At 42.2% G+C, this 26869-nt stretch overlaps 1 protein-coding gene across 1 annotated transcript in view; it reads left to right on the forward strand.

The window, feature by feature from the left end:
• MYH15 (myosin heavy chain 15) overlaps window positions 1-26869 on the forward strand; it is a 93660-nt gene that overhangs the window by 59748 nt on the left and 7043 nt on the right. The window contains exons 28-36 of the mRNA XM_063126846.1: window positions 2017-2143; window positions 4582-4700; window positions 5378-5574; window positions 9668-10017; window positions 12030-12154; window positions 20119-20234; window positions 21090-21282; window positions 22790-22993; window positions 26068-26193. Coding sequence (XP_062982916.1) covers window positions 2017-2143; window positions 4582-4700; window positions 5378-5574; window positions 9668-10017; window positions 12030-12154; window positions 20119-20234; window positions 21090-21282; window positions 22790-22993; window positions 26068-26193 — 1557 coding nt within the window. The remainder of the gene's footprint in view (window positions 1-2016; window positions 2144-4581; window positions 4701-5377; window positions 5575-9667; window positions 10018-12029; window positions 12155-20118; window positions 20235-21089; window positions 21283-22789; window positions 22994-26067; window positions 26194-26869) is intronic.

The following is a 26869-nucleotide window of genomic DNA, read 5'->3' on the forward strand; positions in this document are numbered from 1 at the left end:
TTCTATTACTCCTTCAAATACACTGAATTTGATATATAATAGAATAAGTCAAACACACACACACACAGAGAGAGTAGGGGTGTACAAAGTGGGTCTTCTCTGACTCAAAATTCAATCTGGAGCTCCGTAGAGGTGATTCTTTGCCTCGATTTCAGAGTGGCTCCCCCTCTCTCTCCCTTGTTGAATTACCTGTCGAGAACCATTCAGTATTTGGGTAACTGGTATTAACAGAAATGCTTACAGTTCCCTCATTTTTAAAAATAAAGAGATAAACTTTGGCGCAGTGATAGGGCTTTAGCCCTGCCAAGTCAGATCAGTTCATGCTTTGATTTTAAAGAATTTTTAAAATGGAAATTACAAAAATGCTTACATCTCTTTTTATAGATAAAGAGGTGAAACATGGCAATATGATAGCTTTTAAGGAGGGATTTAGCCATGCCAAGTTTATTTATTTATTTATTTATTTATTTATTACATTTTTATACCATCCAATAGCCGAAGCTCTCTGGGCGGTTCACAAAAATTAAAACCATAATAAAACAACCAACAGGTTAAAAACACAAATACAAAATACAGTATAAAATGCACAACCAGGATAAAACACGCAGCACAATTGATATAAGATTAAAATACAGAGTTAAAACAGTAACATTTAAATTTAAGTTAAAATTAAGTGTTAAAATACTGAGTGAATAAAAAGGTCTTCAGCTGGCGACAAAAGGAGTACAGTGTAGGCGCCAGGCGGACCTCTCTGGGTAGCCCATTCCACAACCGGGGTGCCACAGCGGAGTAAGCCCTCCTCCTAGTAGCCACCTGCCTCACTTCCTTTGGCAGGAGCTCACGGAGAAGGGCCCCTGTAGATGATCTTAAGGTCCAGGCAGATACATATGGGAGATACATATATATTGCATTTCTATACTGCCCAGTAGCCAAAGCTCTCTGGGCGGTTTACAAAATTAACTTTGAATCCGATCCATTCATGCCCGGATTTTTTAGGATTTCTTTTTTAAAATTCCCCACTCAAGCCTTCTCCAACCTGGTGCCCTCCAGATCTAATGGACGGAGCCCCCCACCCCACCCCAAAAACGGGAAGCCCAGCCACTGAAATAAAGAGCCTGCCTGTGTCTGACTCAGGTACAGAAGCTTTCTCACTCAGCATGCCAGCCCAGCAGCACTTTCCCACTCTGGAAATGACATTTGACTTCTATGAGTCCAAGCAGAAACGCGCTCCCTCTCTCCTTTCCTCCCCCCATCCACCACAGCCAGAATCAGCAGCCAGTTAGTGTTTCCTACTCCCCCAAACACTGTGATTGGAGGAGAACACAGTCAGGGACAGCACTGTGGCTATTCCTAATTGGTTAGCCACAGATGTCAATATCAAAACTAACCCTCACCCCACTCAGCATCTTAGAAATATGGAGATAATCACTTTAGACACGCACACGTATACACACACACACACACACACCAGGATAATTCCAGAGACTTCAGAAGCTCCGATTGCGCACATCTCCACTCTGATATTAATTGATGGGTTTGGAAGCGGCCAATCTCTGCTCTGGAAGATAGAATGCTCTGTGGATGTTAGCAGTTACCAGATAATTCCAGGGTGGAGTGCACACCCTATATATACTGTATATTGTTCAGATGACATGCTAAGCCACAGTGGTTAAGTTTTGAGCTAAACGTTATGGTTCAGTGTATCATGGGAACCATACTCCTGACAGAGACTTTTCTTCTTCGTTTTATTGGTGTGCCCTTTCCATTTTTGCCATCTGTTTATAAACCAGATTGTACAATTTGCACAGGACTGTAACGTTGGCTGGACCATGTCTCAGCTTCTGTGCTTCTATTCTTATTGCCTTCTGCCAACCCTCTCCTTTCTGTCTTTCATAGAACAAATATGTACTTAATTTTGTGTATTGTTGTCAGGGATTCACCTTTTAAGGGGCAGATAAGGTGAGCAATGCAGTTGGATTGGGATGATGTTGGTTACCTTTGTCTCAACTGCATTAGGCAAACGCAGAGAAACTGTGTCGCACTTTTGAAGACCATCTCAATGAGGCAAAGAGCAAAGTGGATGAGATGACCCGTTTAGTGAATGATCTCAGTACCCAAAAAGGAAAGCTGCAAACTGAGAATGGTAAGTTGGACAAACGCTATTATAGGCATAGGAAGTATGGGGGTGCAACCTAAGACACTTTACATTCGTCTGCATAGACAACATCCATTTTCTTCACAACTCCTGCTTCTCTTTGTCCTCTTGAACTGATCCCTTTCATCTGCTGTCCCATTGCTTCTACCTTCCCTGCTCATTTTCTGGCCATCCTCTTCTGTTCCTGCCCAAGTGTTGCTGTGTGGGGAGGAGGGAAAGAAAGGCCACACTCATGGTTACAAGACATAACAGGATGACTCCCAGTATCTACTGCTGTTAATACAGGTGCTGGTGGCTAGCACTGGACTGTGTGTAGGGCATTCCTGATGAACAATGTACTCTTCTTTCCACAAATACTCACATGCACCAGTCATTGCTCAGCCAGGACTCATTCAGGTTCAGCTTGCAAAAAATGCTTTCTATGATCTTTTCCCAACTGGGGACCTTTTTTTCCTGACAGGATGATATTCCTTGGTTAGAAGAATGGAGGTTGGTTGCTCCTATGTCAGTGAGGCAGTGAATCCTCTCTGGATTTCAGTGTGAACCAGGTAGAACTCTAAATATGCTATCCAAGGTGTTGAAACACCCCCCCCAAATTGGGGTTCAGCACCTTGGATAGTTCCCTTAGAGTTCTGATTGAAACCCAGAATGGATTTGCTGCCCCACGAACATAGGAGCCACCAGCCTCCACTGAGGGCATATTAGAGAGCTTTGGCTATTGGGCTGTATAAAAATGCAATAAATAACTAATTGGACAGAGGCAATAAACTGGCTGATCATCTTGCCAGAATATCAGCACACCTGGCTATTAGACAAGCAGATACCCACTTTAAAAACAACAACCCAAAAAACATTTTTTTCTAAAACAAAACAACAATGCAATTTGAAATTATGCAGGCAGAGTTGTAGGAAAAGCAGAGAAACAAGCAGCTTTTACCAGCTCTTCACTTTCATTTAAACCTGGTTCTGCAGCCATAGTGAAATGCTGCAGCACAGATATAACAATTACAGGGGGACCAGGGCAGGGGATGGAAAATTGGGGATTGGGTGTGGAACGGCAGCTTGCAACATTACATTTCTTGCAACATTATATTTCTCGTCCCGCTTGTAGGTAGGGATGTCCAGATTTTGTTAAATATGTTACGCTTGTGTTTTGCACAACGGCAGGTGCCTTTTGCTCCATTATTCACTTATTGACAAAATCATATTTTTCCAATTTCCCAGTTTTGTGCAAATTTGCACTTGCATTTATGCAAATTTGCAAAAATGTGTTAATCCCCCCCAAATCCCACCCCAAAATGTGCATTTTGATACTTTAGCCTAAAGAGGAATTTTCAGCCAATTTATTTTACATATTCTTCTATGACTAAATTTGCATAAAATTCAAGAAAGTTTTTTTAAAAAACAACAACAACAAAAACAAACAAACCACTGATTGCAAGTCCATGGAATCCATGCAAGTTGGAAAAAGCCAGCCCACTGTGGAATGCGCAGGTCAGCTTCATAGAAATCAAAATTCATTTTATTCCATTGCGGAATTCCCAACATCCCTACTTGAATATATGTACTTACAAGTGGGACCTGCAATAAAGAGCTTTTCTACACAAAGTATTTATTGTGCACTTGCCATTCCCTACTCATTTGCATATGCAAATATATATGTATTGGTGCACATTTAGAAATAATAACTATAATTCAATTAGGGATATAATAAATTCCGCCATAGTGGAGAAGCCTGACCCAGGTGACTTGTGTGCCTGCTACGCAGTCTCCTGTGCAGGTACTAACTGGGCCACATCAAGGCTCTTCCTGCTCTCCCTCTTTATGGTTCTTTGACTTTAAACCAACCAAAGAGTCCATCAAATAGAGGACACCTTCAAATAGAGGACTGCCCTCTGCCAGTTCTCCAAAAGAGAGGACTGCCTTCCATAAAGTAGGACACTCAGCCACTCTAGCATATCTCCTGTGAACACAGCTTAAGGATTCATATGGAAGCTAAACCAGAGGACAGGTACTGGTAATTTGTAAGCATCTGGACGATGTGAGCTTTATATTTGCATTGTATATCCGTCTGAAACAAGAGGTTCATGAACCCTGATGGGTGAAAATGTCATGCATCTTTTTAGTCTGGCATCAAGCCCTCTGTGCCTTTCATTATATCTAGAGGATTTCTTAGGATGCCCCATATAATCCTGGCTTTGGCCAAATGAGGCCCAAACTGCACATGGCCTGCACACAAAAAATCCCCAATCTACATCCTCAAACCACTCCTGTGTGCCTCAAGGTCAAAGGGGGGTCCCTTAGTGTTACTTTCATTTGATCAGTACTCTTGGAATACTTGCCTCTGGTAGCACAATTGTCTGCCTCTTCCTTCCCTATCACAAGAAGCTTATGCTCATTATCTTTCTGTGATAACCCTCTGGCAGGTGAATTTACAAGACAGCTGGAAGAGAAAGAATCGCTTATAAACCAACTTTCCCGAGGGAAGTTGTCTTTCACTCAACAAATAGATGAACTTAAAAGGCAGCTGGAGGAAGAGACCAAGGTAATGCTTTGATTAAGAATCCCAACATGATACTGACTCAGCCTGAAATGACAACTCAGTTTTTAAGATCTTGTCCTTAAGTTGGTAGAAAACTGCATCCCTGAAGCCAGTGCAACTGATTTGCACTGATTCGCACTGGCTGGGTATGTGTGTGTTGTCTTAGTCTGTAAGTATCAGTACAGTGTAGAATTTCATGGATTATACTACCAATATAACTGAAAAAAGCCATGGTTGTTATTAAGGCTTGAGAAAGCCAGTATGATGCAACAGACAAGAATACTGAACAGGGCCGGCCCTACCATCAGGTAGCGTGAAGCAGTCACCTCAGGCAGCAGATTTTGGGTGTCATAAAAGAGCAACAAATTGTTTATTATTTAATGTTGTTGTTGTTGTTGTTGTTGTTGTTATAGTTATATAGCCAGGTATGGGGAGATGTGTTTGTGGGATTTGCTGTCTTGCAAGCCAAAGTAACTGGCTTTGGCTACAATGCTGCTATGCACCCTGATTTGGGTGCTGTTGCAAAATGTCTTGGACCAGTTCTGGTACTGAGTATAGAAATGGGAAGCCAAGATTGTGAATGCCTCACAAGGAGTGGTCACTTGCTTGCTAGTTCCAGATCCAGCTGCTTTGCTCACTGTGGTGTGCGCCTAAACACAGCCCTCCTATCCGTTCTACAGTCCAAGAATGCTTTGGCCCATGCTCTGCAAGCTGCCCGCCATGACTGTGACCTTTTGCGTGAGCAGTATGAGGAGGAGCAAGAAGCTAAGGCAGAGCTGCAGAGGGCGCTCTCCAAGGGGAATGCAGAAGTGGCACAGTGGAGAACTAAATACGAAACGGATGCTATCCAAAGGACTGAGGAATTGGAAGATGCCAAGTAAGATAGATCAAGATTACCTCCTACGCTTCCATTTGTGTTGTTTTTACTAGGACTGTGATCCGCTTCTCTTTGGTTCTTAGAAGCGATAGCGAGTCGGGGGCTTCGCCTCTATTATAGGTGGAGGAGAAGTGAGTCGGGGGGCTAGCGAAGCATAGCGAAGAGAAGCGACCACAAGCAAATTAATCTGCTTTTCGCGAAGCGCTCTACCCGCCATTTTGGATATTTTTCCCCATAGGGTTGCATTGCAGAAAAGATTAGCGTATAACTTTTTTGTTTTGAAACCCACATCCCTGAAATGTGCTGTGCTTAGAGAGTGGTGGTTGGGGGTCATTTGTGGAGATGTTCAGACTTTTTTGTCCTGCGGTTTGCTTGCTATTAATTTGTTTAGAATGGCTAAAAGTGGGAGGGGTAAGATTTTTTTGAAGGGATGAGAGGCAGATTCAAGTCCCAATCATGATCACCTGATGAAGCATCCTCCAATCCCAATGTTGGAGGTGGGGAATAAGCAAAACCGATTACTTAGTAACTTGGGATACTGGGTAACTTGTCTTTCTTTGTCTGAACGGACTTTTTCCAGTGTTTTTTGAAACAGTAGCCCCACCAAACACACAAACACAACCTTAAATCATATACTAAGTAAATAAATAACAGATAGGAAACACAGCACTGCTACCCACCCTAACCTTGGTGAACAACTGAATAGATGTGGTGCAAGGGGATGATGCCCATAGGGCATGTGGACGTGCCCAGTGCACACTCCTGCCTTTGGAGGGTCGTCAGAACCCTCCAAAGGGTAGCCAGTGGAGAAGCCAAGGAGCGCCACGAGTTGAAGTGTGATGCAGCTTCTCAAAGATTGGTACCTAGACAGGACCAGTCAAATTGGCACAACAGTTCCCCCTCCCCCTGGGCACATCCACTTTCCTCTTACTGGTAAAAGACAGACATAGCCTTTAAAAAAAAAATCTTGTTGTTGTGATTCAGCACAGAACCCCGCCTGTATTTATTTATTTATTAAATTTATATACCATCCCATAGCCCAAGCTTTCCTGGCTTTCCCTCTTCAGTGAAGTCAGGCAGACTTTCATTGTGGTTCAACTGTGATTATTATTATTAATATTATTATTAATATTAGTACTGCTATTATTAAAGTTATTATTATTGTTGTTGTTGTTTGTTTAATAATGGCTGTGATCACAGTGCAGTCAATCAACTCTGAAGCAAGGATCACAAAGCTTTACTCTTATCTTCCTAGCCCCCTATTAGTTATGGGATGCAAAAGAAAAGGCATCCCTCTGTGCTGCTCCCGCCTCACAGGGACAGTTTGAAGCAATCCTTGGTTCACTTACTTGTGCCCCCAGAAATGTCTGCTGCCTTCCTGCCTCCGCCTGGGTGCTATTGTTGTGGGGTATCTGCTGGACTTACTTCCCCATAGATTTATTTATTTATTTATTTATTGCATTTCTATACCGCCCAATAGCCGAAGCTCTCTGGACGGTTTACAAATCTATGGCATAGTCGTACATCTCTGCCTGCCTCTCTGCCCTCCTGGTGCCTGGGAGATGTACTAGATGACGGGCTTTGTGGTTCAACCCCGCATACCCAGTGCTACAGGGGTATGCTGCCTTTCCTCCTCTGTGCCCGCCCCACAGGGATGGTTTGCGCATGTCTTGCTTTGACTCAGGGTATCCTTCCTTGTGATAAAAGGCAGCTGCATTGCGCGCTCACCCTGTTTACGATTTCTTGGTGTGTGTGTGTGCATTTTTAAAGTGTTTCACCTGAGATGAAGATCCTTATTTAGAAAAAATCTTTATTCCCCAAAATCATCTGTCCCATTGATTGTTATGGGCAAGCACTTTGCAATGGATCCCTATGGTTTCTCTATGGAGAATTCTGTGCTATTATTGATTGCTATGGGCACGCACTTCGCAATGGATCCTTATGGGCAGGTATGGAAAGATATCAGAGTAAATCCCATTTCTGAAAATGGGGTGAGTTTTTTTTTCAAATATTCCCCCAAAATCACTGGATGCTTGGATTTCCTTCCAACTGGGCATGAAGGTGGATACATGGATAAGCTCTCATGGTGCAGATTTTGAGGTTTCTAACAGTAACAGAAAAAAAGTTATAGGTGTTTGAATTTCAATGCAAGTCTATTGGGGGGAAACGGAGCTCCGATTTGGATCCGGAGCTCTGCAGCGAAGCGGACCAGACCATAGGTGGATTGATGTGGAGCAGAGCGGACCTGATCTGGAATTTGCGGATCGGGATCTGTAGCAGATCAAGGGGTCCGTGCACAGCCTTAGTTTTTACAAACAGTGACAGACAGGGTCACAAGCTGCATGAAGGCTCTCAATGCACCGAGAGCTGCTTATCCATCACAACCCGGGCACATTACCTAGTTATTTCTTATGGTAATTGCAGCATCTGAGGCATTGGTGAGGCAGCAAGGTCCCCTCTATCGGCTTGACTAGGACCAGTGGACATTTGCTACCCCTCTGCCCAGAACTGTTTCTTGCAGTTCTAATATGTAACTTTATTATATAACGTTATGAAAGAGCTGATAGCTGTATCCACTTAAGGCTTCTCTACACACAGGAAAAATCCAGCAGTCTTGCTGGGGCTTTAATTCTTGGAGCTTTCATTGACCACATGATTTTGAATTGAAAACCTCCCTTCTTAGAGAGGGTCCATTGTTTTTAATGAGATAATGCCATCTAGTGGCAGAGAGATCTCGCAATATCCCTGATAATACCACATTTTCTCCATTTTTAAAAAAAGCAAGATTCCCTGGAGATAGTGAGAGGGAAACATCCTGGATGTTGACACCAACATGTAGTTGATCAGCAAACTTTTGTGAGTGGCCAATCACAACATGCAATAAATTGCTCATTTAGAGAAGTTCTTATTTTCTTCTTTATTCCCCATCTTTTTTCCATTTTGTATCACATCTCTGAAATTATAAGTCACTGTTTTAAGTTGTAAATCACCACGAATGCTTTTGCAGAAAGTGGTATACATTTGTATATTGCCAAATAGCCAAAGTTATTTGGGCAATTCTGAAAATTTAAAACCATAACATAAAACATGATTAAACATAGAGCACTGACCAATACTGCCACTTCACCTGCTGGTTCCATTATGGTTGAAGGATCCACCACTTGCACAGGGGAGAATTAGCAGTTCTAAAAGTAAAATGCTTGTTTTTGGTGTGGGATTGGTCAGTAGAGCTCCCTCACACAAGTTTTGCTGATCTGTGCCCTTCCAGAAAAGAGAATTTCTGCTCATTTCCAATTGCTTCAGGAGCCACTAGATTCCTATTGCACTAATGCATGGATAGTATTGTATACTGCTCAAAACATAAAACTCTAAAAGTTTAAAACAGAATAAAACCAGAGTAAAACAGTGTACACTTTACACTTTAGCAGCAGTGTAAAGATCTAAAAACACAACATTTAAAAAACAAAACTGAAGGACTAAAAAGCCTTGGAAAACAAGGGCACTTCTGCATGAGGCTTTTATCCGGCACCATTACTAAAGCTTCTGCTTCCAGATTATTTACAGTGTTAAGATCAGCTCCTTTACACATGCTTTTTTCCTGGGGGTTTCCTGGGGGTTTCTTTCCTGGGGGTTTCTTTCTTTGCCTTTCTAGATGTTTCATTATATAGCCCCTAGATGGCAGAGTGATGCAGCAGAATTACAGGAGAATTTCATTCCACCATTACAAAATAATTCTAGATTTTTCTTGTTAGGGAAAATTGTGGTAATGGTTGCAAAACATGGGAGAAGCCCTGAAGGATGACGACATTGTGTAAAGGACCCTCAAACTACCATGGGTGAGCAATAATGAGTGCACAATAAAAGCCTCATGTAGAAAGCCTCTAGGAGGCACTCCATAGGCGCTATAGACCACAATATAGGCACCAGTCGAGCCTCTCTGGGAAGGGCATTCCACAAATAGCAAATAAGTAAGCAAATATGTTGAAATAAGTAACTATGCTATTAAATGAAAGCTACAGTGCTTCAATTTTGGGAGTAAGCAGGACTTTCTTTTTTCTTGCGGGCCATTTCATTGCATCTCTTTTCTGTATAGGAAAAAGTTGGCAGCCCGTCTTCAAGAAGCTGAAGAAGCCATTGAGGCAGCCAATGCCAAATGCTCATCTCTGGAGAAGACCAAACACAGGCTGCAGAATGAGCTGGAGGACATGATGATTGATTTAGAAAAGTCCAACTCAGCAGCAGGAGCCCTGGACAAGAAACAGCGTAATTTTGACCGGATTATAGCTGAGTGGAAACAGAAGTACGAGGAGTCCCAAGCAGAGCTCGAAGGTGCCCAGAAGGAAGCTCGAAGCCTCAGCACGGAGTTATTCAAGCTGAAGAACGCCTACGAGGAAAGCCTGGACAACCTGGAGACCTTAAAAAGGGAAAACAAGAATCTCCAAGGTAAGTTATGCACTGAAAACATGGAACAATGAAGCGAGTGCATCCAGAGAGCCAGGAGAGAAAGAGAGCTCATGGGTCTTTGGTTTAGCTTCATCATTGCACGAGATGCATGGGAAACAGAACCATCATCCTTAAATCCCTTTGATCTGAAGGTTTACGAGATCCATTTCTGCCAGCCCCTTTGGCTCATTATTAGCCTAAGTCTCTAGCTTTCTACAATGAAAATCAGCTGGTGACAGATCCCCCTGCTATGTCAGATGCTGATGACCTAGCATGGACATGTATCATAGGAAGTAATGGATGCACTTAGGGTGTGCTGGAAGACATACAGACCTGCCATTTAGAAAGGCAGCAGTTACAGGATGCGATGGGGAAATGGATAGCGGCACTGCTGCTGAGTATTTGTGCTCCCACCACGGCAAGGCTACCACAGCCATCCATAATGTATGGACTTAGTCCAGAGTTCACTCTTTTCATCCTCCCTCCCAATCCCTTTTCCTTTTGTGCCAAACACTGTCTTATTATTGATCTTTATAATCTCCTGTGGGAGCCTTTCTTCTTCTTCTGAAGAGTGGGGTAAAAATCTTTCACATAAATAAACATTTACCATCAGGTTCCTACATCGTGCCTGTGAAATGGGACTATCCTGCAGAGGCTAAAATGAAGTAGGGCATTATTGTGGTGGTGGTTCTTATACCTGAAGCTCTCTGGATAGTTCACAACAGTGGTTTGAACTTATCATTTGTATATGAGAGCCTATTTTTCTGCAAGATTGATCATAGTTAAGGGCAAACTAGACATTGGGGGGGGGGGAGAGCCATGGTTGTTGCTGATGTGTTTGCCCCATTCACATATTTTAACACAAAAGGGCTACATAGTTGATTTTTCTGCACAGGAGCAAAAAATGCATGCACACACACCAGGTCCAGACCAAGACATTTGGCTGCCTTAGGCAAAGAACAAAAGGGCTCCCTCTCCCATCCCATCAGAAGACTGGCAGAGGAACCTGTCTTCAACACTGATGATGAGACAGCATCCTTCAGTACATCTGAAGGCAGCAGGCTAACTTATGGGATACAGAGCAGCACAGAGATCTCTCCTACAACACCTTGCTGCCACCTCCAAGCATCTGCTGCCTGAGTGACCTGCTTCACTCTGCCTAATGGTAAGGCTGGCACACAAACCGTTATCTCACAATGCCAGCAGTGAGCTGGCCTGGAGAGAAAAGAGCCTAAGGCATAGGAAGGGGACACCAGGTAGATGGGGCTCTTCTCACCCATGCACCCCCTTTGACTGTCCTCCCACCCTTGGTATATATGTGAACAGGGCAGGCATGTATAAGCAAACATGGATACCTCTGGCTCCTTCTGAGCCAGGTCAATCTCTATTGCTATTCATCCATCCATCCAGCTGATAATTGCCCTTGGAGTAAGTTACAATAATAAAAAACAATAAAGCAATAACCAAAACAACAACAACAAAAGTGAAAATATTAAAATATTAAAACACTCAACGCCTTAAAAATATTGAAGAACCAGTAGCAGTGTTGTACTAAAGTGCAGTATGTTAACACAGTATGCTCAGCATTTCTTCCTCCCACAGAACATGGTCTTTGATCCCTGTATGTTGTACATTGGCAACATTTCATAATAAAAAAGCACACAGTCATATTTCAGAATATCTTATGACTTTAAGGAAATTCTTTGAAGTGGAAGAGCTTGGAGGATTTCTTTCACCAGATAGGACTAGTGGAGACTACTGGCTCCAATGTCAGCAGGTGGTGAATCTGCTTCAGGTTCAGTCAGAACTCCAAAAGAGCTGTCCAAAGTGGTTTGGAAAACACCTTGGATCGCTCCTTTAGAGTCTGACTGGTTCTGACTGAAACGTGAAGCGGATTCACTGCCCTACTGACATCAGAGCCACCAGCCTCCACTATATAGGCTCCAAGTTGGTGCATTTAAGACTTTCACATTCCTGTGTGTCTTCTTTTTTTTAAAAAAAAATAATTTTAGAGGAAATTTCAGACCTAACTGACCAGATCAGTGAAGGAAACAAGAACCTTCATGAGATAGAGAAAATGAAGAAGCAGAGCGAGCAAGAAAAATCAGAGGTCCAACTAGCTCTGGAAGAAGCTGAGGTAAGATAGAAGTTTAGAAGAAGGAAGGTGATTTCTCCACCCCACCCCCACCAGCACATACACACTAGAGCAAAGCTATGGATCTGTAAAGGCTGCTTCATGTTCAACAATCTCTAGGGTGGGGTGGGATGAGGTGGGGGAGGACTGATGGTCCTTGTTACAAAGTGTGGGGGGGAAGGGTTTGTTTTTCCATGGGAATATGGAATACCAGTGCCACTGCTATGCATTTTTTGAAACATTGGAAGCAAAGCTCACTCACGAAAAACCCAATCGGCTAAATTGCGGTTTCATCTTGGGTCCTGGAAATCCAAGTAAAGGATCAAGAGAAACAGATAAGCTTCCCTGAAGGCATTTTTCCCACCGTTACCAATCTTGCCCTGTAGTAAACAGCTGCGGGGTTGGTGGGTGGGTACGTTCTCAAGCACGTTCTCTGTTTGCATGGAGGAACCAGGTGGTCCAACAGATCTAAACAGTGCCCTGCATGAACTAGAGGTTGTTTTCAAGTTGTAAGAAACAGAAAACGTACTCTTTTTATGTTGCTTCTCTCTTTCGGATTGTGTGTGCCACATGGACGTGGACATATTTCTGTGTAATTCTATGCCTTACAATGTGTGCCGTACCTGGGAAGCCTTAACTGCAGGGATGGGGAACCTTTTTGGACCCAGGGACTGAATTTGCCCCTCCCCACAGGTCAATCCAATAAGCCAAATGACATCTGGGGTGGACCTCTGCCCCAAAGGGCCTCCCTCTCCCGGACATAATCCAGCCTCAGCCATTTTGCTTTTCTCTGTGCAGAGAGTCATGGATTGGGATAGTGGGTGGCAACCTAAGAGAAATTCCCACTGTTGTCTCTGATTATCAGAGAGAACAGGGAATTCCTCTCCCCTGCTAGCCTCCAGAGGCTATGGGAGTGGAAAGTGTTCTGCAAGCCTCCAGAGGCCTGATGGAGAGACCTCCACAGACTGGATTAAGCCCATGGGGCCAGAGGTTCCCTATCCCTGCTTCACTCCTAGATGGTGTTAACTGTTCTTGGCATGCAGAGCACTCCGTGGAGAACTGAGTGGTCCCTGTGGGTCAAACTACACATGATGCAAATACATCTTTGAACCCTGTGATTACTGGGATTCTGTTTCTCTCATATTTTAATTAATGGCAGCTGTGTGAGGTGTGTGTGTGGGGGGGGTAGTCCTTCCCCCACCCCCAGTACAATTTTCTTGCTGAAAATCTCTCCACCACAGCTGCTATTTGCAACTGTTAATAGCTTCTGGTGGAAACAGGGGCATAAGGAGGCAATTGTCAGTGGGAAAACAGCAGGGGTGTGTGTGTATGTGTGCATGTAAATCCTCCTCCCCTTGCACTCTGATCCCAAACCAGATTGCCTTCAATCCCACTCTGCTGTGGTTTGTTAAAGCAGACTCAAGCAATACAAAACATAGTGCCAGTGTGGTGTGGTGGCTAGAGGGTTGACTGGGAGTCAGGAGATCCAGGTTCTGGTCCCCACTCAGCCGTGGAAGCTCACTGGGTGACTTTGGGCCAGTCACAGACTCTCAGCCCAACCTACCTGACAGGGGTGTTGTTGTGAGGATAAAATGGAGAGGAGGAGGATTAGGTATGCTGCCTTGGGTTCCTTGGAGGGAGAAAGATGGATATAAATGTTATAAGTAAACAAACATGTGTTTGGTGCTGGGTGGACATTGAGACTGAGACTTCAGAAGTGCTCTGCTCCTTCAGCACCACATAAAGGGCATATGTGAATATGGAGAGGGTTCCCTTAGCACTGGGAGTGTGAAAATAACTATCGTGTACTAGATCAAAAGCAGTCTCTTGATAAGCTAACTGGCCAATCTATTAAGGACCAAGCTAGGCATAACCTTAGATGTGTCTTTACCCTTCATGCCCTGGTTTTTGATCATGCAAGTAGCATCAGCTCCAGGGGCAGTGATAATTATTTGGATCATTCAGGGGAGAGGAGAAAGTCCCCTGCTGTGGTCCAGAGGAAAATCCCTCCTCGGAAGCTGCTAGTTGCAGTCAGGGGAAGGGATTTCCTTCCTTCCAGTGCAAACACCAGTTTCAGAGGAGGGATTTTTCTCCTGACAGCACCACGGGAAGGAAGGCTGAAATCTCCATCTCAGCCTGCTGCAATCCTGATTATTACACAAGTAATGGAAGGCAGTAGTTATTAAGTAGTTGTTATTATTATTATTATTATTATTATTATTATTATTATTATTATTTATATATAGCACCATCAATGTACATGGTGCTGTACAGATAACACAGTAAATAGCAAGACCCTGCCGCATAGGCTTACAATCTAATAAGTTGTAGTAAACAATAAAGAGGGAAGGAGAATGCAAACAGGCACAGGGAAGTGTAAACAGGCACAGGGTAGGGCAAAACCAACAGTGTAAAGTCAGAACAAACTCAATATTTGAAGGCTATAGGGAAAAGAAAAGTTTTGAGCTGAGTCTTAAAAGCAGTGATTGAGTTTGTAGTTCTCAAGTGTTCTGGAAGAGCGTTCCAGGCGTAAGGGGCAGCAGAAGAAAAAGGACGAAGCCGAGTAAGGGAAGTGGAGTCCTTGGGCAGGCGAGAAGCATGGCATCAGAGGAGCGGAGAGCCCGAGCGGGGCGATAGTGTGAGATGAGAGAGGAGAGATAGGCAGGAGCTAGGCAGTGAAGAGCTTTGAAGGTCAGTAGGAGAAGTTTATATTGGATTCTGAAGTGAATTGGAAGCCAATGAAGAGATTTCAGAAGTGGAGTGACATGGTCAGAGCGGCGGGCCAAGAAGTAGTACTATATAAAGTCCCAAAAAGGCACACAACTACTCCAAACACCAATAAAAGGTGATAATTATCAAATAACCCATTTATTTACAATTTATAAGGCTACATAAAACCAACTGATGTGTCTCAAAGTGGTTAACAATCACAATGTTGGGTACTATAATAACCCATAATATATATCATACATGCAAGAATACAAATCTAACACAGTCCAACAATATTACAGACTTTTATAACATTTAGCACCTGAGACAATACCATCAGAGTAATATATGTACAGAAATAGGGTTTCTTCTCATTTTCTATTCTTATCAGCGTTGTCAATCATTGAATGACAGGTCTATTATAGTACCCAACATTGTGATTGTTAACCACTTTGACACACATCAGTTGGTTTTACATAGCCTTATAAATTGTAAATAGATGGGTTAATTGATAATTATCACCTTTTATTGGTGTTTGGAGTAGTTGTGTGCAATCCTGATTATTATCAGGGCCCCACAAAGCTGATGCTGTTCACTTTTTTAAAAACCTGCACGTTAAATGTAAGGAATCCAGTGGAGACTGTTGGCTCTGATGACAGTGGGGCAATGAATCTGCTCCACAAAGCACCTTAGACAGCTCCTTAGAAGCCGCAAACACTGTGTCTATCGTCACAGGATGGAGAATTGCAGTGGGGGCTTCCACACTTTGGATAACTCATTTAGACTGGTTCTGACTGAAACCCGGGGCGGATTCACCGCCCCTCTGACCTTGGAGCCACCAGTCTCCACTGAAAGATTTGTTTAACCTCGTGTGTAGTTTTGGCCCCAAGACAAGCTTTGCTACTGTTGAGCTGTTCCGAGTGCTTTGGTGGCTTTACAAGCAGGCTTTGTTGGAGAAGCCTGGGCCAGGATTTGCAAATAAAGTGTTAGATCCAAACGTGCCTTTCCACCTGCGTAAGGTATCTTCTGCTCATGGAGGGTTGTCTCTACAACTCTCACAAAAGTACCGTGTAATTAGAGTGAAATTAAAGCCAAAGCAGTTCTTTTGTCTGGTGCAACCGCTCGTGCAGGCAGAAGCATGACAATTGCTATAGATCCTAGCTTTTATAGGAACAATGTGAACTCAACTGGAAATGTTTGCAGCAGATTTTCCTTTTGGTCACGGTTCTTTGGATCTAACCCATATTCTTAAGTTATCCCCTGCACAGTAAGAAGCAACGCTACAACATATCCATCAGGATAATATTTGAGTACTGGAAAGCTGATGTACTCCAAAATCACTTTCACATTTTGAAAATATAGATAATAAAGAGATTTTTTTTTTTTAGTTATCAATTGCTAATTCAAGTGAATCTGAAACTTCTTGGTTTCTCCATCTGATATTTTCATATATATTTTTCCGTGTGATACTGGGAGGCTAATTCAATCCACTGAAATATGTTTTGTTTAGATCACATATTAAGTGAATACATTCACAGATATTTTTGTGAAATAACTTAAAGAACACATCTATGCTTTTAAAGGGACACTTCCTCTCTTCATTCTAGTAATGTTTGGAATGCACTGATCCTTGAAAATAAGCTTTGAATAAAGCTGTCTATACCATTTCATTAACCTTTTCTTCTTTCTTCTTTCTTCTTTATCTTCCAGGCTATTTTACATTTTGCAGGGATTTCCCCTCCAAATAAAAAGGTGTTTATATCAGAGCAGAGGAAACAGCATGTTTCATTCCACTGCTTTGAAAAGCTGAGCATGATATATATTATATTTTGGTATAATATATATTACATAGACACTTTAGCTGATTGATCATAATACATCCATTTGGGATCTGTTCAAGAGCTTTACCTTGACAGATCACCCGAGAATGTGCCATGGCATGATATTGCTAAAGTAGCAGTGTTATAAATCTGTACACCCAATAAAAGGGGAATGTTTTGCTCTTCCCCTCTTCCTGAGTAATATAGCTCACCAACAGTCCAACCATTTAAACCTCCATTAGCTGCAGAATGCGTTCATGACCTTCTTTGGCTTATCAGAATGCAGATGGTCCATTATTATTCCATCCCCGCTGCTATTGATGTATCATTACTGCCTTTTGTGCTGTGGCAGGCATTGGGCATAAGTGTCAGTGGTGGCCACTGCCCCAACCTGAGGCTGTACCTTAGCTCAGAAATCCAATCTTGTGAGGTCTTGAACCAGCACAGCAGTACTTGGAATACAACCACAAGTTGTTTGGGGACATTCTTATGTTTTGTTTTGTTTTCCTAGATTATCTGGTTTTTCTGGGTGCAAGGATGTAGCAACTGTCCACACTAATGAGAGAATACTGTCCAAAGCCCTGATTCAGTCAAGCCATGTCCCCTCCCCAGTTCCACCGAGATCCTACGCCTCCATTCCCAAACTCTGCAATTCAGCTATGGGGTGGTATATTGTTGTTGATGATGATGATGATAAATTCTTCTATCCCTTCCTACAGAACTAGGTCAGACATTTCTCCCCTTGAGAACACAAGTTTGTGGGCGTTCAGAATAATGAGCAATGGCAGCTTTCCCCATCTGGTGCCCTCCAGACATGTTGGGCTTACAATCCCCATCATCCCCAACCATTGACCATGTTGGCAGGGGATGACATTGGGAGTTTTAGGCCAACACATCTGGAGGGCACCAGGTTAAGAAAGGCTGAGCTAGGAAATAAGAGCAGAGATATGAGCCAGAGGCATTCAGTGGACCATCTCAAAATGGTGGCAGGTTTTCCATGCGAACTTAGTAGGAGCCCTTCCATTATCCCCTTTGTTCAAGGGGCTTTTTGTTAGGACGTGCCATGCACTATTACTTATGTAAATGGGACATGATATTTAGAGTGTATTTTTGTTGTGCTTGCTGTCTGCCGTCCTGCAATAAAAAAGTCTCTCCTTCACAGAGCATATCCAAATCCTGTGGCTTTCGTCACAGTTCAGGTAGAAATGCCCTAAGCCACGGACTCAAGTACTGCTGCTTGAAGAGCCTTCCTTGAGCTGCTGGCTAAGTCTGCTTCATTTCCCATCACCTTTCCCAACGGAGTGCCAGATAAAGACTGGATCTACGCTGTTCTTCAGCTGGTCTGTTCAGATCATCTGAGGTGTAAGATGTCCTGGGAGGAAAGATGTATGCATTTCCAAAACCCAAAATAAATAAAAATAAATCCAATTTAATACAAAATTCCTTATATTAATCACTTTTTCTCTGCCTTCTCAAAAATGGCCTAAACTAGTTAATTTTACCATAAATTATAAACTCCAAGCTCTATTCAGCTAATCATGAATTAATGATCCATGTGACTTTTTCCATTTAATGGCTAATTTTACTCATGCTACCAGAATCAAATTAGACGCTATTTCCTGTTTATTCTTTGGCTCTATCGATATATCCAAGATACAACCGTAATGGTACTATAGGGACAGCGCATGTAGTGATTTATTTATTTTTTGTATAATGATATCAACCAACTCCTTCCAATAAATTTGATCCCCCCCCCCTCACCCACTTCATAGGAAAATCATCTGCTTTTGGTCCCACACAGCTCCAACATAAATATTGTGTTGCTAAGTTCTTTGGTTTATCCCAATTTAAAGGTGTCAAATACCAGTTATATAAGACCTTGAAATTATTTCTCTTCTAGGCCACTGAGATTGTTCATTAGTCATAGCATGCTATGTATTCTCATTAATCACAAATCCATAATTATTGGAGTATTTAACCTTTAAAACCTGCATTTTTATTCCTCCCATTCTCATCTGTGTTCATTAGGCCCCAATATATTTTGGATAATAATTTTTGGTACTCTGAGATTTTATTCATAAGTTTTCAAACTAAGTAAACTGCCGGTTTACACCTTAATTCCTTACAAGAAGGACACAAGGGCATGCTGGGAGTCATAGGCCTTTCCCCCATCTAAATATGCAAAGGATTGTGGCTAAAATGCCTTATCTGGAAGTACTCAAGCCAAAAGACCTTCTTGCTTGCTCTTATGCACATATCCAGATTTAACAACACATCACCATCCATTAGAAGATCTATTATTCTATGTAAGAATCTATTTCCTCCCATAATAGCGTATTATGATTATTTATGGTTCCAGTCTCTGCCAATTCATAAACATGGTCATTATACGCATTACAGGATTTTTCATACTTATTTTTCATACTTATTTTCGAACGAGTGCTCAACTCCCTTTAAAGGCACTAGCAGCATTGTTTGAAAATCTCTTTCCTAAAAGATAGAAAGGGATCTTAATAGTGCTTGAATTATCTTTCTCAAGAAGCAGGTCTATTATCATTATCATTATTAATAATTATTATTGCACTTATTCTTATCCTTCTCCATGCCTTCTTTCCTATTTCCTGCTAGCACCATTGTTCCATGCCAATTCACCAGCAGTTCTCCATTCCCCTTCTTAAGAGTTGCCACTGACACAAATTAGAAAGTGGGGGGACGGACACCCAAATGCATGCAAACATATTACATAATTTCTTCTGGCAGCAAAACTTGGTTTTCTGCTTGTAGATATTTGAGTGCACCTCTAAGAAGGCTTGTCAGTTAGAACATAGGAAGCTGCCTTAGATTGAGTCAGGCCATTGGTCCATCTTGCCCAACATTGTCAGACAGTGGATCACCAGGGTTTCAGGCAGGAATTTTCTCTGTCCTACCTGTTGATGCTGGAGATTTAACCTGGGATCTTCTGTGTCCAAAGCAGATGCTCCTCCACTGAGCTACGTCCATTCCCTATTTGATAGGGCAGCAGATAGGAACTGAATATAAAGTGACAGTAACTTACATCCTGGGCTCTCCATACTACTGTTGTTGCTTCTATGCCACAAACAGGGCAGAGTAGTGCAAGTGGTGTAGTACATAAGGAAAGTTTCCTTCAAAACATTTCTGAGCATCGTTTGCACAGAAAAATATTCCAGTAAAGTTGAGCTGGTGCAAGTAACAGGGCTACTCTAACACCACTTAGGGTTTAATATGCAAACCTGTTGGCAGACGTTGATTCTTGGCCAAAGAATTGCTTGAGTGGTGCATCGTCATGTAGATGCAAGTGTTGGATCCTATGCTCAATCAAACATGGGACTGGGCTACACATTTCAGCCATCCTAGTTTGTGTGGCTTACAAAGAAGAACAGAGACATTTGATCATAACATGTATTGTGTATATTTCAGGGGGCTCTGGAACATGAAGAAAGCAAATCATTACGTTATCAACTGGAACTTTCCCAAATTAAAGCAGACTTTGAAAGAAAGCTGGCAGAAAAAGATGAAGAAAATGAAAACTTCAGGTACAATAAGCTCACAAAATGGTTAAAGGTGCAATCCTAAGCATGTTTAGACAGAAGAAAGTCCTACAACTCCTAGTATGTTAGGAGTTGTATAACCTTTTTCTGTCTAAACATGCTTAAGATTGCGCCTTCACATGACCAGTGTTGATACAGACTGTGTTATGAAAGAAAAGGGTTGGTACTGACAGGAGATGCGATTTCTAGCTTTGATGTTGTGTTGGGTTGGATCCTGACTGTTAGCTGAACTTAGTTCCCAGTTAAAATTAATGGGATTTATTAAGTCATGCACAGCTTGTCTGATTGACATTAAAGGTACATAAGTTCAACTAAATTAGTCTGGATCCAACCCATGTTTTTAATGATCTAGACATAAATGATCTGTGTCTCTTACCCATCATCAACATTTCTCATCCTAGTTCTGCCAGTAAGTAACACATTATGTAGAAGAGGGCAATTTACTTCTGTTTATGAATCTGTTTTGCCATCTGTGCATGCTGTCTTAATTTGCAAGAATGTTGTTAAGACTGATTGATAATTACTGTCTGCACAATATGTTGACAAAGGATACATTAATAAACAAGAAGCACTAAACAAAAAAAAATGGCCTGGAATCGTTTTGAGTTCTGAGTATTCTAGGGAACAGTTTCAAAATTTTGCAATCAGAGGTGAGAATGATACAATAAGAACCTTGAAATGGAAATGATGGAGACGGCTGGATTTTCATATTCACTCATTATGCTAAAACAAATCTGTTGAAAAGTAGCCTTCCTGGCAATACAAAGCATTGCTTGAAGTTGTAATTAAGAGAAGAATCGGTACTCACATTGCTCGTATAAAACATTATTTCAAAATCAGACGAAACCAGCAGCGTACCATAGACACCCTGCAGTCCACCTTGGATTCTGAAGCCAAAAGTAGGAATGAGGCCATCCGACTGAAGAAGAAGATGGAAGGAGATCTCAATGAGATGGAAATCCAGCTCAGCCATGCTAACCGGCATTCCTCAGAGGCAACAAAGACTGCACGCATCCTTCAGGCTCAAATAAAGGTACTCCCTTGAAGATGCTAATTCAGGGGTTCCCAACTATTTTTTTGAGTTGATGGGCTGATTTGGAATTTGGGAAGCATGTCACGAGTGCTCTCACAAAATGGCTGCCATGGGGGAGGGGCTTGCCTATTTATCAAATGGCTGCCATGGTGGCCATGGCACACTACACTCATTTCCCAGAAGGCAAACTGGTAAGATTTAAAAGAAAAGAAACATGCCCAAGAACCAAGTACAAGGGAGAGGTGGCAAGTCTGAACTCCAAAACACGAAACCACTTCTGAGCAAATGCAGTTGATGTGATAAGTTCTGTACTAAGGATTACAAAAAAATTGTCCACCCCAACTTTCCCTTGTAACACTAAAGTTGGTCTGGAGAACAGTTGGCAGGGAAAATTTGAGGAAGGATGCTTAACCCTTTAATATTGACTCACCAATTTCCTCCTGCAAACACACACATGCTCATGCATGTGTGCACACACACATGCGCACACACTTCACTCTGCTTGGTCCACCCATTTCGCCTCACCCCTGTCAAGTCCATCAGCAGGCCTCTCCCTGGGCAGTTGGTGGTGTTGCGGCTGTGTAGTCTTTCTTCCCTTCACCACTTGCCTGTATGCCAGCAAAAACCTCAGCTCCCCAGTAAGCCAGGAACTGGGCTTGCAGGGGGAAATTTGAGGGAGGGCACTTAACTTTTTCCTGTCCACTCACTTATTTCCCCCAGCAAACAAACATAGATATGGTTGTAAATATTTTATTTCCATCAGCCAGGCTCTGAAACCAGCTGGGAGTCCAGCTGGGCAGTGAATGGCCTTAGGGGACATTTGTAGGGGAGAATTAGCAGGTGAAAGAGACATTAAACACTCCACCGTCCCTGCCACCAATCCTCTCTCGCATATGCCACAACCTGCATTCCTCATTACTTTGGCAAATGTGAGGCAGAGAAAATGTGTTTGCTAAGATAATATCTACATACCTTTTCTCCATGGCAACTGGGCAAGAAAAACCACCAGAGGGGAAAGTGTTAAGAAGCTCTCCCCCACTAATGAAGAATGTAGAGGAAGCTTCACAGCTACGTTTTGTAAAATAGATAAGTAATTCAGGAAATGCTGTATGCAACTGAGCATCACCTGTAATTTGGCTCTGAGGCCCCAACCAGTTCAAGAATGTTGTGTGCTGTGGGTAGTAGATTTTCACAATGGGTCCAGGCAGCTTAGGATCCATTATGGCATGACAGCAAGATTGGGACCTGGTATTTTACTTCATTGAGGCACATGACTCCTTGCAACGCAATATAGTTAGTAGTACTCCTGAAAGGAAGTGCTATGAGAGCATCCATCTCTTGAGATTGCCTTCTGGAAGGTCTGGGCCTCTTGGTGGCCCTGATGGAGATCTTCCAAGAAGGTCTACATCAGGGCCACCTGATGATCTCGCTGTGTAATTTCCAACTTCTCCCCACAACAAAAATGAAGCATTGGCGTAAGGTGAGAGAATGCTGTTTTGTTTTCCAGGATCTGCAAGTGCAGCTTGATGATTCAACTCACCTGACTGAAGACTTCAAAGAGCAGCTGGCTGTCACTGACCGACGTAACACCCTCCTCCAGTCTGAGCTGGATGAGCTGAGGGCTCTGCTAGACCAGACAGAACGTGGCCGTAAATTAGCGGAGCAAGAGCTGCTGGAAGCCACTGAACGTGTGAACCTTCTACACACCCAGGTTGACTTGCAAACATTTTTTTTTGCTGTTCTCCACCCTCCCACCCCAGTAGAACAGAAACTATTCATTACTTGAGGTAGCAGTTGTGGAAAATGCACCTTTTCGACAAAATATGACCTCGTTAACAAGCATCCACAAATGCTGGCCATTCCCAAGGGGCAGAAGAAATTAAAGTGTACATTATATGGTGAGCAGTAATTTTAATATATTTGTAGTTCGCTGGCCCCTAGGTACAAGAAAATTGGCTTTGTACAACACTTCTGTGACCTCAACGAGCTCTTAAAGTGTCTTTGCCTGTGATTAAGAGAATATTTACCCCGCAAGTAAATAGCTCGTCTCTTGTTGTGCTCTCTTCCTGTTCAAATTATGGCCTTTACTTTCCCACTCTCTGTGTCTAGAACATTAAAAAAAATCCTCCATGTCATTTTAGTAACAGGAATTATGAAGCTTACCGCAGGGTTGCAGTTAGGTAATTTTAGATCCCGGTTCTACAGGGGCCTCCCTTTAAATAGCTATGAATATTACCTCAGTTGTGAAACCAGTAATTAGCATTTTTCTTCTCCCCCATTCTACCGCCATTCCATGCTTTACAATTCCTTCTATATTCCTGACAAGGTCGAGCAAAACAACATTTTAAATGCGAACCCTGATAAAAAATAATAATACTCTGAGCATGTGCAGTACACTTTTAAAACTCCCTTAAATTAGGGTGACCATATGGAAAGGAGGACAGGGCTCCTGTATCTTTAACACTTGCATGGAAAAGGGAATTTCAGCAGGTGTTATTAGATTGTAAGCCTACGCAGCAGGGTCCTGCTATTTACTGTGTTATCTATACAGCACCATGTACATTGATGGTGCTATATAAATAATAATAATAATAATAATAATAATAATAATAAGGTGTCATTTGTATATATGGAGAACCTGTTTAGATTCCCTCTTCATCACAGCAGTTAAAGGTGCAGGAGCTATACTAGAGTGACCAGATTTAAAAGAGGGCAGGGCACCTACAGCTTTAACTGTTGTGATGAAGAGGAAATTTCACCAGGTTCCCCATATATACAAATGCTGAAATTCCCTTTTCTATACAACTGTTAAAGATACAGGAGCCCTGTCCTCCTTTCCATATGGTCACCCTACTTAAATCATAGCACTATAGTGACTACAGGAATAAAACAGAGCTTGCTTCTGCTGCCTTAATGCTAAACACATTTACTGGGGAATGAGCACCATTTTGTTGTAGAAAAAGAAAATTAAAAATAATAACATGAGCATTTGTAAGCATATACATGCTCGCCTGCTCCTTGACTATAAAATGTTATTAAAATTAAGAAGAAAGGATGTTGCCAGGCCTGTTTGCTGCTGTCCTTGTCACCTGGCTTTTTGGGAGGTCGTTTGGCTAAATGTAGAGAATGTGAGAACCAGCAAAACCTGAGTTCTCCAAAATCCTCCAAATTCCAACTTGACGTTTCTTCTGACTCAAGTCCATGTCAGAGAGTTTTATCACACACTCATTACTGGCCACTCGTGGTTTTTTGCAGGTCTTTTGACGATGACGTCCACCTCCGATATGTCTCCCATTCCTTCTGGTCTTTTTTCCATCATAAAATAAGACAGAAAAAAATCTGATTTTGGGGGGCTATAGTGAAACTTGCTGCCAGTTCCTGCTGTGTGCAGGAGATGCAGAGCGATAAAAATGCCCAGTGAATGGGCCACACGGTCACTGCTTGCTTCCTCTTTCTTCCCCATGTGAAGAAAGAGGAAGCTGCTTGTTGCTATTGTGGGACAGCAGCAGGAGGAAAAGCAATGGAAGGGAAATGTGATTTCCCCCATCTGATGGCACTCAGAGTGTGAGCTTTTTTTTTGCATGAAATCCATGCATATTGTTTTCCAAATGTATATGTATCCAACTGTGCACATCTTTAAAACATGTGCATTCTTCTCCCATTGATTAAAAGGCATTTGTGTGCATTTTTCAAACTTACACATTTTTTCATGTGCATTTTCCAAACGTACACATGCTCTCGAACACATTGTTTTGTGGGGGAGGTGTCTGCAGATCACATTGCAAGCTTGGAAATGTACAGACTTTGGCCACAGACTGTGTCCGAGTCCGTGTTCTGTCTGGAAGGTGCAAACTGGGTAGATCCTGATCAAAACTGAACTGGAACAAATGTGTCATACAGCCACAAGTAAATGTGGGGCCCTGGACTTCGGATCCAAGGCCCAGCAGTAGCTGCACCACTGCTTTACTGCTTCTATGAGTTCAGGTCACCGAAACAACAAATTCTTTGGTTAGGACATGATGCAGACAATATGAAGCACTTTTACATACCACTATTCCTGTCTTTCCCAAGCTGGTACCCTCCGAATCATTTGGACTACAACTCCCAGCATCCCCCAGCCGGTGATGTTATAGTCCAACAGACCTGGAGGGTGCCACCTTGGGCAAGGCTGGGCCATTTCAATTAGAGAATGTTTCTCATAATTCTCTTCCATGGAAATAATAGAACTTACAAGTGCATCTTCTCACCTAGCCCACACTCTTTGTTGATTTCTTTTTCACAGATTGACATAAAATTATCAGCCCAATATTGGCAATGTGCTCAATTATACTATGAAGTGGGTTGCATAGATAACCTATATGCATGGTTTTTGATAAGGCAAGCTTCTCAATGTCTTTTTCTGTAAGCTGTTTCTAGCAGCATAAAATGTACATGCCTTTAGAGAGATTCTTCTTGAATGGCAAAACCCAAAGATCACTCAGTCCATTCTTAACTCTTTGTAACTTTCTACTGAATTAATTTCTCTCCTAAGTTGCTCAAGACAGAGGCTCATGCAAAGGATTCTGGCTTGAAGCAGAAGTTTGACTTGGTTGATTTATTGGGCTCTTCGAACCCTCTAATCCTGTTTTGTGCCTAGAAAGTACTTGGTAGTTAATGGCTCACGTTCACTGTGTATACTGTGTGAATAAACCCAAGGCTGTGCTTCATCTACTAGTCCAAGGAGGTGATAAAGATGATTGTGTGCTCTAGTGAATGTCCCTTTCTCCTCTTCCTTTCAAAATCAAGAATACCAGCCTGATCAGCCAGAAAAAGAAACTGGAGACTGATATCACTCAAATGCAAAATGAAGTGGAGGAAGCCATACAGGAGTGCAGGAATGCCGAAGAAAAGGCCAAGAAAGCAATCACAGATGTACGTTGACTGCTTATTCCTACTTCTGCCAAGTGTCTTTTTATGTGTGATTTATTTCTGAATTGGGTACATCTTTGTATGTAATCAAATCAGTGGCTATGGAGGTCTATTTATTTAGATAATTGTGATTCTCTTCTTCCAAGGTAATTTATTTTAGAAATGTAAGAGCACAATCCCATGCATGTTTAGACAGAAAGAAGTCCTACAACTCCCAGCATTCCCCAGCCAGCATTTCTAACTTCATTCAGAAGGTTTTTTTATTATTATTTTGGATGGTGAAATATTTTGGTTTTCACTAAAATTTTAATGTGGTTTTAATTTTTGTGAACCGCCCAGAGAGCTTCGGCTATTGGGCGGTATAAAAATGTAATAAAAAATAAATTAAAAAAAATAAAAATAAAATTGAAAATCACAGAGATTAATTTGGTGAAAATTAGTAGAACAAATGCAATGTTCCGGAATGGGGAAGGAGTGCATTTCTCTCCCTCAAATTTCACACTTGCTTTAGTTACATCCCATGTGGATTACTGTAACCCACTCTACATGGGGCTGCCTTTGAAAAGTGATTGGAACCTTCAGTGGTCCAGAATGCTATGGCCAGGCTGTTGACCAGGACTGGTTACAGACAGCACATGACTCCCTTAATAGAACAGCTTCACTGGCTACTATTCTGTTT

The sequence above is a fragment of the Elgaria multicarinata genome, chromosome 5 (genome assembly GCF_023053635.1).
Source record: "Elgaria multicarinata webbii isolate HBS135686 ecotype San Diego chromosome 5, rElgMul1.1.pri, whole genome shotgun sequence".
Classification (NCBI taxonomy): Eukaryota; Metazoa; Chordata; class Lepidosauria; order Squamata; family Anguidae; genus Elgaria; species Elgaria multicarinata.